This window comes from Talpa occidentalis, unplaced genomic scaffold (assembly GCF_014898055.3).
Source record: "Talpa occidentalis isolate TD23 unplaced genomic scaffold, MPIMG_talOcc4v2.1 talOcc4.15, whole genome shotgun sequence".
In the NCBI taxonomy this organism is placed as follows: domain Eukaryota; kingdom Metazoa; phylum Chordata; class Mammalia; order Eulipotyphla; family Talpidae; genus Talpa; species Talpa occidentalis.
In genome coordinates, this window is record NW_023601543.1 from 15,323,272 (window position 1) to 15,338,650 (window position 15,379).

The 15,379-nt window shown below is 39.9% G+C and overlaps 1 protein-coding gene across 1 annotated transcript; it reads right to left on the bottom strand.

Moving 5' to 3' along the window:
• Nucleotides 1-2,829: 2,829 nt before the first annotated feature.
• On the bottom strand, nt 2,830-3,262 carry LOC119246531 (40S ribosomal protein S15a-like). The gene has a single exon (XM_037512896.2). The coding sequence runs from the start codon at nt 3,241-3,243 to the stop codon at nt 2,860-2,862; it is 384 nt and encodes a 127-aa protein (XP_037368793.1). The 5' UTR covers nt 3,244-3,262; the 3' UTR covers nt 2,830-2,859.
• Between the last annotated feature and the right edge of the window lie 12,117 nt (nt 3,263-15,379).

A 15,379-nucleotide genomic window follows, 5' to 3' on the forward strand; every position in this document is an offset into this window, starting at 1 on the left:
GTTTAGTTCTGGAAGCTCATGTCAATTTCCCAAAGTGTTTACACTTCTCCCAGCTGTGTATGAGATTTATATTTGCTCTGCATCCTCACTGCACTGGTATTTTTCTCCCTTTTTTCATTATAGTTATTACAGTGAATATGTAGTGGTATTACGTTGCTGTTATGATTTATGTTTCCATGATGATTAATGAAGTGGAGCACCCATCCTTAAAGTTTTAAGATTAGTTCTGTTCTATATCGTTTATAATTCCCAATTTTACGTGTACTTTAGCGTGAGTTATTTAGAATTGTGTTCCTTAAAAATATGCAGGTGTAAAGATTTTAAGAAACTATCTTTTTTGTAGGTGATTACTAATTTTATTATAGTAAGAACAGTGAACGCAGTATATAGGACATTGTTCTTGGATTTTAAAATTTCCTTAAGGTCCAATGAATGATCATTTTTTTCCTATCCAGCATTTTCAAAGATTAATTTATTTTCTTATCTCGTTGTTAATTTTTGGACAGTATTTGATTTGTAGTCAATGTACATCTTCCACCACCCTATCACCTGTGACCCATCACCATAGTCCCTTGTGCTCTTCCCTTCCATGTTTTGACCCTAAACTCTCCCTGCCCCTTCTGTATTCTTCAGATCTATGGTCAGCTTGCAAGTTTTGCCTTTTTCCTGACCCTTTGTTCAGTTCCTCTATATGCCACATATAAGTGAAACCATTCAATATTTATCTTTTTCCTTTTGACTTATCTCACTTAACATGATCCCTTCCCGCTCCACTCATGTTGCTGCAAATGGCATGAATTTATCTTTTTTAATTGCTGAGTTGTATTCCATTGTGTATATACACCACATCTTCTTGATTGAATGGTCATTTTGGGGGTGAATATTTGTATGTGTTTAAAAAGAAAATACAGTTTCTATTTGTTGAATACAAAATTCTTTATATTAATTCTGTCATTCAAATTTTCTTTATTCTTAATTTTTGTCTGTTTGATCTCCCAATTTCCTAGAGAGATGTGGTAAATTGTTGTGATTGTACTTTATATCGAGTATGGCTTATTATTGTACAATTGTCAGTTTATATTTATTTTGATCTTGTATTAATAAGTACAGAAAGGTTCATAACTGTTATATCTTCTTGGTGGTGTATTTTTTTTTTATCAAAATGATGTTTCTATCTTTCTTGGAATTATTTTTACCTTGAATTTATATTTTGTCTGTTTTTAATATTGCTGTAACATAATTTCTCTTTATTATCATTAGTCTGGTCTCTTTTCTCTAGCTCTTTAAGTCTACATGATTCAGTTTGTTCTAAATATCTCTTGTACAAAACATCTAGTTTTCATTGTCTTTTAGTAGAGAAGTTTAATTTACATTTACTGTGATTACTGATCTATATAGTTATTCCTGCTTTATTATTTCTTGTTAAAAACCATGCTTTCGCTTTGTTAATTATTTCCTTTCTGCTTTTTGTTGAATGGATTGAGATTTTTAATTTTTCTCTCCCCAATATAGTTGGAAATTTATATTTCACTTCCATGTTTTATTGATCACCCTGACATTTTTAATATACACATAACATTATATTTTTTCTAACACTTGATTTAGCATCTAATTCATCTTCTTGAAAAGATAATAACCATAGCAGGATTTTTCTCCGATCTCTGCTCTTCATCCTCACTTCTCATATTGATAGCATTGTATTTGAGTCTCAATACTGCCTTTTGGATTCAATTTTCTTCTTCCTATAATCACTAATAATTGTTTCAGCATGAATTTGTGGTTGGCAGAAGTTTGTTGCATAGCTAAAAATGTCTTTATTTTACCCCAGTTCTTGATTGCCAGCATTCAGGGCTCAGAATTATTTCTCCTTAACACTATGAAGTGCTCCTTATTTTCTTGCATCCCATGGACATCTGATATCAAATGGATTGTCATTTCTTTCCAGTGATCTGACTTCTCTGCTAATTGCTTTTAGCTTGGTTGTTGAAATTGTACTACCATGTGTCTAATGGTGTGTGTGTGATTTATCCCAAAAGCACTTGATGGGACTTTTTAATCAGACTCATTATCATTCTTTAATTCTAGGAAAATTCGGGGTATTTTATATTGAAATATTCTCTCCTTATCTCTCAGAGTATCTTGCAGCTGACTTATTTGCTTTCTCCCTGAACTTAACCTGTTATTTAGCCCATCTGTTGAACTGTTTATTTTAAAAGTCACAACTTTCAAGTTCTCTAATTTGCTTTAAGAATAATCTTCATTTCTTTGGCCTCCTTGGTGGTGCAAGGGTTTAAGACACAACCTCTGAAGCTATTCGCAGCCACTGCAGCACGAGTTCGATCCCAGGCCAGGGAGCTACCCACATGGTGCAGCAGACCTCTCCTGACTCGCCCGCTGCACCCCTTAGCAGTGTATTTCAGTCGATCTGCCTGTTCTGTTCCCCACTCTGTCTCTGGTGAATCCACTCACCCCGCCCCCACCACACCTCTGGCTTACACCCCAGTTCTTGTATGCATAAATAAATAAATCTTTTTTAAAAAGAATAATCTTCAGTTCTTATTCAGAATATTTATTCTTGTTTTATGAATGTGATAGGGTTCCATTTCTCCCTGAGTGTGTAAACCAAAACCCATGTAAGTCTTGTTATGAGTTTTCTAGTAATTTAGTTTTGTCTAAATTATATTCTTTAATTTATTGAGTTTGTTGTTTCCCTTCCATGGTGTGAATTTTCCTTAAATATTTGATACTTCTTGCCTCTGTGTAATGTGCTTGAGGGACAAAATGGAAGTTGCTACTGTTTACTGTGACTATTTTATTTTTTCCATTGAGGCATTTTATTTCCACATGTGTTTTGCACCCCTAGAAAAAGAATCCCAGGATTTTCCCTCCTGTGTGTTTTCGTCTTGCTTCTTCATGGTCCATGATGCCAGCTGGGATTGTCAGTACATTGAAACCAAACTGACGGGATGGAAGCAGATTATTCTGCCATTTTTCTAGATCTTTGAGTTGCACATCAAATCTGGGGCTGATCACTCCACACTTGTTTAACCTGCCTGTGAGGTTCACAACAATTTTCCCAGCTCTGTGATCATCAATGATTTCAAATTCACCAATGTAACCATGCTTCATCATCACAGTTAGAAACCGGACGATAACTTTGGAGCACGGTCTAATACGAACCTGGTGTTGGCCTCTTTTTTCGGCATTGCTGATGCTCTTGAGGGCATCAGCCAGGACATTCATGCGCACCTTTATGGCGGCACGGAAAGATGGCGGAAAGAGGTTCTGTGACTATTTTAAAGGAGAGTAAAACATAGTACTTGCTGGAGTATGTGGGTGTCTATTCTTCTGTATGTAGTGTTCTTTATTTCCTTTGGGGACTGCTAGACTCCTGAATACATTTGTCAGATTTGGTAAATAAAAGAATTCTCAGTTTAATTTGAATTTCGGACTAGCAATGAACTTTTTCCATGTAAGTATGTCCTATATATTCCTTGTCAAAATCTTAAAATGTTAGAATTTTTAAATTTTAATTTCTTTTTAATTTCAATTTGGACAAGCAACAGATCATTTTTTTGGCATGTTCCGTGTAATATATGGGACACAGTTATTGTAAAAAGGGTTCATTGCTAATCTGAAATTCAAATTTAACTGGGTTTCCTGTATTTTGTTTGACAATCTCAAACTTAAAGGATTGCTGTCTCTGATTCAATCTCTCATGCTCACCTCTCCCACCAGAGGGAGAGGCTTCTGTTGCTGTTGTTGCTACCACAAAGGCCTGTGGAGGGGGTGAGGGAGGGAAGCATGCAAGGCCATTACCTTGTTTGATCTTGTTATCCTTCAGCTCTTCCTGTTTCCTCCACCTGAGGGCTTGAAGCATCTTTTGTTCTGCTCTCAACTCTAAGAGCAGAGTTTCACTGCTTATGTGCAGGGCTTGAAATTTCTCTTCAGTACTATCTCACCTACTTCATATTTCCTCTGTATGCTCCCTCTGTACTTCAATGGTTTCGGTGATGGATAGAGAGACTGCAGCCTGTCTTAAATATCTTATGTCTTGAAATCAGTGCCTCTGCACCTTTGTCTATCAGGCTATACTGGCTCTACTTCCTGGCATGACCATTAATTTGTGATTGTTCCATGTCTTCTGGTAGGAAGAAGTAGGGTAGTTTGTGTCCCCCTACACCTGGGCTCTAGGACTGAGCAGAACTCCATGAAACAGTGGCTTACGGAGTTAATAGGCAACCTATGAAGCTATCCGCAGCCACTGCAGCACGAGTTCAATCCCCGCCAGGGGGGTGACCACATGGTGTAGCACAGAGGCTGGAGCATGAGTTCCTTCCCCAGCCAGGGAGCTACCCACTTGGCACAGCAGACCTCTCCTGACTCGCCTGCTGCTCCCCTTAGCAGTGTATTTCAGTCAGTCTGCCTGTCCTGCTCCCCACTCTGTCTCTGGTGAATCCTCTTATTCCCCACACCTCTGGCCTATACCCCAGTTCTTGCATGCATAAATAAATAAATCTAGAATGCAAGGTGGCATCTGGGGAGGGCAGCAGAGAGGCGTCTGAGGCCAGTGGAAAAGGAAGTAAAGAGATGGTCTTTCTATAGCTCAGATTAGGCGCTGGAGTCAGTGATCTGGCTTTGAAGCCCACTCACCGCTTACTAGCTTTGTGATGTTCCACTGGTATTTAATTTCTCTGGGCGTCAGTTTCCTCCTACATAAATGGGGATATTACCTATTTCCTGATTGTAACACTTTAATAGCCTTCTGTGGTTGATATGTATGTTTTATTTAGTATGTCTGAAATATATAGGATTTTTAAAATGGATAGTGAATCTTAAAGTCTATGGCATCTTAGATTCAGCACCAGGGTACTATTGATATTCCCTATTTCATAATTTTTTTAATTTGAGATATAAATGATATAACATTCTATTAGTTTCAGGTGTTCAACATAATTATTTGATTATTGTATATATTGTGAAATGATCACCACAATAAGTCTAATTAACACCAATCACCATACTTAGTATCGAATGTTTTTTTCTTGTGATGAGAACTTTTAAGAGTTGCTGTCTTAACAATTCAAACATATAATACAATATTATCAACTATAGTCACGAGGCTGCATATTACATTCCCATAACTTATGTATTTTAAACTGTAAGTTTGTACATTTTACCCCCATCTCCCAACCCCCCATCCCTGGCAATCACCAATCTCTTCTCCTTATCTAGGAGTTCAGTTTTTTATATTTTAATGTGTAAATAAGATGATGCATTATTTCTTTCTCTGTCTTTTATTTCACTTTGCATAATGACCGCAAGGTCCCTCCATGTTGTCACAAATGACAAGATTTCCTTATTCTTATACTGTTTTCCACAGTGGCAACACCAATTTACCTTCCCACCAACAGTGCACAAGCATTCCCTTCTTTCTGCATCCTCACAAGTACTTGCTACTCCTTGTCATTTGATAATAACCATTCTAACAGATGTGAGATGTTACCTCATTGTGGTTTTGATTTGCTTTTCCCTGGTAAGTGATATTGAACCCCATTTCATGTACTTCTTGGCCATCTGTCTACTTTGGAAAAAATGTCTATTCAGATCCTCTGCCCATTTTTTAATTGGATTGTTTAGTTTTTGCTCTTGAGTTGTATGAGTTCTTTATATATTTTATATATCAGATACATGATTTGCAAATTCATCTACCATTTTTCAGCTTCCCTGTTCATTTTGTTTATGGTTTCCTTTGCTGTACATAAACTGATTGGTTTGCTATAATCCCACTTGTTTATTTTTTGCTTTGAGATCTAAGGACTCATCACCAAGACCAATGTCAAGTAACTTATCAATTATATTTATATTTTTTAGGAGTTTTAGAGTTTCATGTCTTACATTCAAGTATTTAATCCATTTTGAGTTAAATTTTGTGTTAGTATAAGATAGTGGTCCATTTTCATTCCTTTGCATGTGATTGTACAGTTTTCCCAGCACCATTTATTATTTTTTTATTTTTATATTCCCCATACAATTGCAACCCCGATTTTGACCCCAATCCCTCCTTTCCCTCTCCCCCAAAAGTGTCTCTGGTTCATAGTTGTTTGTTGATTTTGATTTTTACTTTCTTATAGTCATTCTTTTTCCTGGTCCATATTTAGGTTTTCTAGATTCCTGTAATGAATGAGACCATCTGGTATTTTTCTTTTTCTTTCTGGCTTATTTCGCTGAGCATGATCCCTTCCAGCGCCATCCATGTTGCTGCAAATTGCATGCGTTTCTCTTTTTTGTTTGCTGAGTAATATTCCATTGTGTATATGTACCACATCTTCTTGATCCAGTCATCTATTTTTGGGCATTTGGGTTGTTTCGAAAGCTTAGTTACTGTAAATTGTGCTGCTGTAAAATAGGGGTGCAGGCCAGCACCATTTTTTGAAGAGACTTTCCTTTCTCTATTGTGTATTCTTGCTTCCTTTTTAATAAATGAATTTATTACTTATACATGGGTTTGTTTTTGTCTTGCTATTCTGTTCCATTGATCTATATGTCTGTTTTTATTCATAGATTTTTGTAAAAGTTTAGTGAGATAAAGCATATGAAGTGCTTACCTGAATGCCTAGCACACAAGTTAGTATTCAGTGAGTGTCCTGGGAGAGCATGGGAAACTGACCTGGGGCTTAAGCATAGAAAGGCCTTTGGGCACCCCGAAAATGATAAATAGTAAAAATTTTGGACACTGTGAGAAATTCATGGAGTCACATTTTTGATTGGGGAGAGGGGCTGCATTGATCTTCCCCTAATAAAATCAGGCTAGCTATACCTGAGGGCTCTGCATCAGAATATTCTGCTCATTTATACTTCCTAGGATCTATAGGACTGTTCAGCATAAAGAACTATATTAGTCACTTTCTGGACAAGTGGCCAATCAGGAAAACAACCCCTACTCTGGTCTATGGATTCTTTTAGTTAAAATTTAGGGCAGTTTTTACAGGAAGAGAGGTGAAGAGTGAACATGTTTGCACATTCTTTTTAAAAGTTGACTTCTAACATGGGGGGTGGTGGTCCTATAAGCCTTGAGCTCAACGCAGTTGTATTTGGGATTTATCTGCATGATATAAAGCCTACAGTGTCAGGAGTGATTGGTTTGCTTTTGGCTTTGTGTGATTCCAATCAATAATTACACCTATTGATCAAAGGCATATTTTCAAAACATTAATTTACATTGAACACCTTAACTTCATAAAATGGCAACAACTGAATCGGCTGAAATTGATTTCTCCTTTGTCTTCAAAAGAAAAATTCTCAGTGCTGTGGATATCCTTAGTGTGATTCAGAGCTCAAAGGTGGTTAATTATTCACTAATATGGAGAAGAGAGCCCTGCAAACATTATTAGGGTGCAAATTGGAGGGCCAGTGGAGGTTGTTTGCGTGTCATTTCTAAAGTTCATCTGCTGAGGCTGGGGTATCTTTCTGACCTTGGAGGGAATTAAATCTGTGGAATGGTGCCATGGACAGTGAAGAAGACTCTTTGGCTTCATAAGATGGCTGAGCTGGAGGGTGAATTTTCCAGAACTAGAGCACCTTCACTCCAAAATGAACTTATTATACTTCCCTTAGGAAACTGGATGAAGAGCCTGGCCCTGCTGACAATGCTATGTGGCGATTTCCCAACTGTATTTGGTAGAGACTGAGGGTTCCATGGATGAACCTCAGAGGTTTTTGGGTACACAGGCAGGGGAGGCTGAGTTTATGGCATGTTTGTCTCTATTCTTACTTTAAACAATGACCTTGCTGTCATTTAAACATTGTCCATAAAGAAACTAATAGTCTAGGGCCTCCCTGATGGCACAAGGGGTTGGGAGGCAACCTAAGAAGCTGTCCGCAGCCACTGCAGCAGGAGTTTGATTCCCAGCCAGGGAGCTACCCACATGGCACAGCAGACCTGTCCTGACTCTCCTGCTGCTCCCCTCAGCAGTGTACTTTGGTTAATCTGCCTGTTCTGCTCCCGTTCTGTCTATGATGAATCTTCTCACCCCCCCACACCTCTGGCCTGTACCCCAGCTCTTGTATGCATAAATAAATAAATCTTTTTTAAAAAGCTAATAGTCTAGCCTGGTTCTGTCTTTGCTGATGTAACAATGCACACACACACACACACAGTCCATTTGGCTGATTCTTCTCTCCCTGCAGAGTCTCTCTTAGCTAGCAACTAAGGCCCTTCTTTCCTAAACCTGCATATCTGAAATCTAACTGTCACAGGTTGATTGCACTAATGAATCAAATACTTTACTTCTCCTATTGTAGGAAGTCTGTTCTGCTGCATCTCTATCTGGAATGGGCCCTGTATTCAGTCATGTCACGTCTTTCCCAAAAGGGTGTAACTAAGCAGGCAAAGGCTTGGAGAATGCTTGCATATTTCCTTTTGCTCTTTCTTGCATCTCTGCTCTTGCTCCCTTGCCACATCCATAAGAACATGATTAGCCCAGCCTGCTGGAGGTGAGTTAGAAACACACAGAGCAGATCCACATCACCCCTCTCTCAAGTAGAGGCTCTGCTAGATCAGCCAATAGCTAGCTGATACCCAGACATGAAAGACTTGCTGACTAGAGGCATTCACGAAGTCCAGCCAAGATGATCAGAAAGTCCCAGCTGAACTGTAGGCTCCAGAGCAATAAGAGATAAATGGTGGTTGTTTTGAGTCACTGAATTTTGGGGGTGGTTTATTACACAGAATTTTTGTGGCAACAGATAAATGATACATTAGCCAATCACTGAAGCTTAGCATAAATCAGTGCTAAGCCTTCCCAATAAACTTTTTAAAAAAGATTTATTTATTTATGCATACAAGAACTGGGGTACAGGCCAGAGGTGTTGGGGGGGTGAGAGGACTCACCAGAGACAGAGTGGGGAGCAGAACAGGCAGACAGCCTGAAAACACTGCTGAGGGGAGCAGCGGGCGAGACAGGAGAGGTCTGCTGTGCCATGTGGGTCACCTAGGGAGGCCCCCCAATTAACTCTTACTGAATAGGATGCTCACTCCTCAGAACTCATTTGCTGCCTGGGCTAGAACTTTTTGATGGTCTGCCTTATACTGGCACCAAATTTCATTGATTCTCAAGAATACACTGGTACAAAAACTGCATCATTATGACTTGCTGAGGCAAATAAAACATCAATTATATCATTGGAAGACACACCCTAATTTCAGAAAATTTAAAATGTGCTTCTTAGAATCAGTGAAATAAGGCAATTAATGAGTTTTGTATCTTAGTACTCCAACAAGATTGCCATTGAGGACAAATATGGGGTTTTCATCTTCTTTTGGGGAGCAGTATAATTTAGATAGCTTTGGAGTAAGACAAACCATTGTTCAGATTCTAGTTTGCTCACTTAACTAGCATGAGCTGAGGCAAGTGATCTAAATTCTCTGAACCTCAGTTCTCTCTCCGTAAAAATAGAGATAGCAGTTTTTACCTCGAAGGGTCATAGTGAGAAGGGTCATAGTGAGAATATACTAGATCATGCAAAGAACATGGTGGGCATTTAAAGCAATGTTTAATTAATTGTTTGACTATGCAATACCAAATGCATGATAAAAAATTTCAAATGTACACAAGGGAATGTAGTGCAAAATAATCCACCTCCTCACTCCATCCTTCAGTCAGTCACTCAGTTTCCTCAGGAGACAGCCCCTGTCACCAGTTACTTGAGAATCTTTTCTGAGATGCTCTTAGTAGTCAATTAATAAATGTTAGTCAAAAAAGACTAACATCTACTACACAGCATGGAGTAGAGAGCTGGGGCCTTGGTAAGGGTCAAGGTGCTGATCTCCCATTACTGTCTGGGTATTACAGGAAATTGGACAAAACAGAGCAGTGTCAGACATTTCCGGGGGGAAAATATTTGTCAGTCCTTCTTTGCGTAATTGCCTCTTTTTTTTTCATAAGAGCTAAGTGCAGAAAATTTTCAATTAACAGAGGACTCATTATTTGGGTATAAGTTAATATAAGTTTTACTGTAACTGCCACTTCCTCAAAAGTGCTGAGACAGGGAATGCAGACTTCACTTACCACAACTGAAAAGCTAGCCAAGCAGAGGAAACCAAACTAATAATGTGGCTGATATTGTCAACTGCTATACATACGCAGATAGAGGAAACCTGTATTGACATAATAATAATAAATATGTAAAGAAAGCTCATGGTTTACCAATAAAATCATTTACCATGTTGCTGACTTTACTGGAAAATGATGCTTTATTACCAGTCTCTCAATGTGATTGATACCTAATTAAAAATTCACTAGACTCAACTTCAAGCACCTCAAGCTATATTAAAGTCACTGCTGTACCAATGGAGGCATAATATCATTTGAAACCAAAGCAAGTATGATCATTTATTTAAAGCTTAGAAGTAGTTCTGAAAATTGCAAAGTTGCATAAAATCTGTGGTCACATACAGAAAAGCAGCAGTGTGGGTTAGTGGAGAGGCCCAGGGATTCAGGAGGATCTGGTTTCAGTTCTGGCTCTGCCGGGTTCACACTGCATGCTCATGGGTATGCCACTTCTCCTCTGGCCCCCAGTTGCATCATCAGCACAATAAAGATATTGTTTTTTGTTTTATTTTTAACCTCACTGGATATTTGTGAGATTCAATAAGATGGTGTACATAAAATAGTTCAATGAGTACCAGGAAGCACTCAAATGTAATAGCAAAAACATTTAGTGAGGGTCTCCCTGGTGGTGCAAGGGGTTAAGATGTAACCTATGAAGCTGTCCGCAGCCACTGCAGCATGAGTTTGATCCCCAGCCAGGGAGCTACCCATATGGTGCAGCAGACCTCTCCTGTCTCGCCCGCTACTCCCCTCAGCAGTGTATTTCAGTCAATCTGTCTGTTCTGTTCCCCCCTCTGTCTGTGGTGAATCCTCTCACCCTCCCCACCCCACAAACCTCTGGCCTGTACCCCAGTTCTTGTATGCATAAATTAATAAATCTTTAAAAAAACATTTAGTGGGCTTTTACCGTGTGGTAGGGATTGCTGGTGCTGAGACTATGTAAGTGAACTAGTCCAAACCCCAGCCATCATGGAGCTGCAGGACATGCTCCTGTGGAGTGTCCTAAGAGTTGTTCAAGAAAATAGAGGACAGTTACTTAAGTTTGAGTTTGAGATGAATAATAAATATATTTTTTAAAGATTTATTTTTTATTTATACAATAGCTGGGGTACAGGCTAGAGGCATGGGAGGGTGAGCAGATTCACCAAAGACAGAGTGGGGAACAGAACAGCCAGGCAGAAGGCACTGCTGAGGGGAGCAGTGGGTGCGACAGGAGAGGTCTGTCACACCATGTGGGAATCTCCCTGGCTGGCTGGGAATCAAACCCGCGCTGCATAGGATGCGAACAGCCCCACAGCGCTGTGCTCAACCTGCTGCACCACCGAGGAGGCCCTAATTTTTTATATAATTTATTTATTTCTGTTTATTTTACATCATTGTTCTTTTTTATTTATTTTATTTATTCATATTTCACACCATTCTTTATTTATGTACAATGTGTGCTTTCTCCTCTCAAGTGTAGTCCCTGTCAAATTCCCACCACCAGTCACCCGTGCACCATCACCATGGTCCCTTGTGCTCTTCCCTCTCCTGTTTTGATCCTTCACCCTCCCCTGCAGAATGTCTCTGATTTATAGTTGCCTAAATCTGTCCCCAAATCACATGAGATATACTTCCATTAAAATTATTCACTATTTATTTGAAATTCAAACTTCATTGGGTATGCTGTATTTTTATTTGTTATATCTGGTATCTCTGTGTCACACGAAGTAGGAATTTGTACATAGTAGAGAAACTGTGTGGTGGAGAAATGAATGATTTCTGTCTCAAGATATCAGGGAAGGCTTCATGAGGGAGGTGAAGAGAGATGAATAGGCATTTGGCAGACGAACTTGATTGTGTGGGTTGGGGAGAGGAGGAGAGGGCATTTCAGGCAATGAGAAAAGCAACAGCACAAGACAAGAAACACGTGGGAAAGTAGAAGCAAGTCCAGGCTTTTCAGTGTTGCTGAAATTTCAAATATGAGGTGGAGGTGACAAAAATTGAAGTCTCTGGAAAGGGACTTATATGGACTCCATGAAGTGTCTCATATGGACTTTGAAATGTTGAATATATACCCCATGGTGAATTGGCCAAAAAGATTATGGGATAAATTTCAGCCCAAAAGTTGAGATTAGACAACACACTCACACACACACACACACAATTTTCTGAACCCATTAAATTAATGCCTGGGCTGTATGGCAGAGAAAACATTTGAAACCAAGTCTTCTGGAAACCTCTTAAAATCATCTGTGTGAAGCTGATCATAGGTCAAAGTTATATCAACTAAAGAAGGGCTGAAAATCACATTAATTCCAGGCTTTCGACACAAGAACAAAATATTAGGCTTCCTCTAAGTGGAGAAAGTATGGCCAACAGGATAGAGATTTCTGTTATCAAGAAGGTGAAGGGGGATGGGGAAAAGGGTTGTCTCTGTTGACTCCTAGACAGGCTGTGGAGGGGGTCTTTTCTAAAGTAGGAAGATTAATGAGACCATGTTAGAGTAAATAAGGAAATATGGATGTCACCCAGTAGGGAGTACATAAGGATTTCATTACCCCAATGGGCAGTGTAGGCTGAAAAGATAAATAGAAGTTTTAAAAAAGTGCTGATATATGGACAAAGATCCTAGGGTGGAGGACAAGCTATAAATATCCAGTTAACTCACACATCTCGAGGGTTGGATAGGTGGAGGCAAGGTATTGGTTTACAGAAAGAAACAAGGAGTTTGTTGGGAAAATCAAATAACTGGCTCACATGAATCAGTTATTAACTTTCAGGAAATATTGCAAGCTAATTTTTACACATAGCCATTAAACTCATTACTTCCTAATTATTTTACTATATTTAACTTATATATGCTCTTGAGATAATTTTCTTCTATTTATATGTGGATGTTCTACTGCATGTATTTTCCCAACTCTGTTCAGTAAGGTCAAGTTGGAGGTTTGAGATTGGTCGAGGGGTGAATACTTGTACCATGGAAATTAGCAAATACTATAAAGAAGGGTTTCTCCCTGAGAACAAGTTGGTAAACATTTAGCATCTAGCCATTGGGGAATAAGAGGTGCTGACCCCTTCCCATTCACCATACTGCTGTGGTCATAAGTGCTGATATTCCATCCTTTTTGACCTAATACAAAATGGTACCCTTACCTTGGGCTCACTGAGCCTCGAGCACACTGATTTAGGTAGTGGGCACTGGCTAAGTTTCATCTCTCTTTCTCTCAACTTTTCTACATCTCCAAACTTCGCAATCAGATGTCGTGGTAGAGATTGCTGATTGTTCCCCAAATATATTCTCCTTTCTTCATCAGCAACAGAAGCCTGGTTCTTTAGCCAACCATATGATAATCAAGAATAAGGACTACATTTCTCAGCCACTCTTGCAGTTAGTATGACCGTGTGACTAAGTTCTGGTCAATGAATTATATGCAGAAGACATATGTGTAACTTCTAGGAAGTGTCCTTAAAGGAAGGAGGAAATGCCCTTCTCATTCTTGTTCTTCTTCTGCTGGGAGAAATGGGATCGTCATGGTCAAGACCCCAGCAGTCAAGCGGAACCATGAAATGACAGTGAGAAAGGAAGCAATGCACAAAATAGCTGTCTAGGTCTCTGACATGAACATGACAGGAAACTGAGCCCCATGTATTTAAGTCACTATCAGTTTCTTATCATTTTATTTTTCCAGGCAATACTAATAAGAATTGCCTAATTGAGTGGTTTTGAAGGTCCTGTGTGATAATACAACTATCACAGTGCTTGACCACGGAGCACTTACACAATACATACTAACACTATTAGGAGCTCACCTTGGCAATAGAGTTGGCGTTCACCAACTTGGTATAGGACAGTGCTAAGATGTGGAGATTATCAAGGGTAGACAGATCCTTGATAGACCCTTGATAATATCAAGGGAGATTATCATTGTGGTAGATAGACACTTATGTAAGTTGCTGGCATATTCCTTTGGGACAAATGTCATAGTCTGTGGGACCGACCGGGGGTCCTGTGTAGTGTCTGGAATGTACCAGCACATTGTAATCTGTCTGTATGAGACTGAGAATGCCAATGCACAGAGGCCTGCTGCCGTGTCACCGAGGTGCAGAGCTGTGACAGCAAACAGTACGAGAGTCTCTGGGCCATGTCATAGACTTTGGAGGCAGTGATTAGGACCTGATTGCCAAGAACCCTGTGGAAAGACCTAAGATAGAGCTGCAAAACACCCCAAGTGTTCTTTCTCCTCTCTCCTTCACCATAGCTAACCTGAGCCAGAAGGAAGAATTTGGATGGGCCTAGAATTCCTCCAATTCTGCAAGTGGGAACTGAGCCAGAGAAGGACTATTTTGTTCCTGTTTCTTTGTGTGTGATTCTGTGCTGCCCTAGGCTGGGGGTCTGGGCAGCACCTGTTTCTTGGAAGTCCAGGGATGACAAGGTAAGGGGAGCATGGAAGGTCAGGATGTAGGCTTGTCGTTTTTGAAGTGAAGGGCATGAAGAGAAATTTCCATACTACTAAAGCTTGCTAAAGAGGCACCGTGCTACCCTTCCCAATGCAATTCTGATGCAACTGGTTCCCTGAGGAATGTGAAGTTTGTAGGGGTGGAAACTTGTAATGGTCTCACCTTGATTCCAACCTTGATTTGTTGAGTTCCTCTTTATTTTTTTAAAGATTTATTTATGCATATAAGAACTGGGGTACAGGCCAGAAATGCAGGGGGTTAGAGGATTCACCAGAGACAGAGTGGGGGGCAGAACAGGCAGATCTACTGAAATACTGCTGAGGGGAACAGCGGGTGAGACAGGAGAGGTCTGCTGCACCATGTGGGTAGCTCCCTGGCCGGCCGGGGATCAAACTCGTGCTGCAGTGGCTGCGGGTAGCCCCATAGGTTGCATCTCAACCACTTGCACCACCAGGGAGGCCCTGAGTTCCTCTTTTTTATTCATAATCTTTTGGTCCCTTTCAGTAAATAAAATCAATCTGTTAAAAAAAATTCCAATCTCATATGTGATTCACAGACTTCTTATTCTGTTACCGTCTAGATGGGTAGCGAGGAGACTAGGAGTAGGCATGGTGTTCTCTGCCATTCTTCTTCTCCTCTCCTGCTTGTTGTTTTGCTCGCCTGTTACTGTTCTCTAGCTGACTATTAGGGGTGGGGTCTTTCCCCTTGCTCTTTCCCCTCTTGCTGCTAGCTCTTGCTGGTAGCTTCTGTTGCTGGACTACCATCTGCGTACACAGGCAGCACTTGTGGCTTCCATCGGAGTGGTAGCTAGCTTCATTGCAGCA

Excerpts from the sequence above, each read along its gene's own strand:
- LOC119246531 (XM_037512896.2), bottom strand. The coding sequence starts at position 3,243 with ATGAATGTCCTGGCTGATGCCCTCAAGAGCATCAGCAATGCCGAAAAA.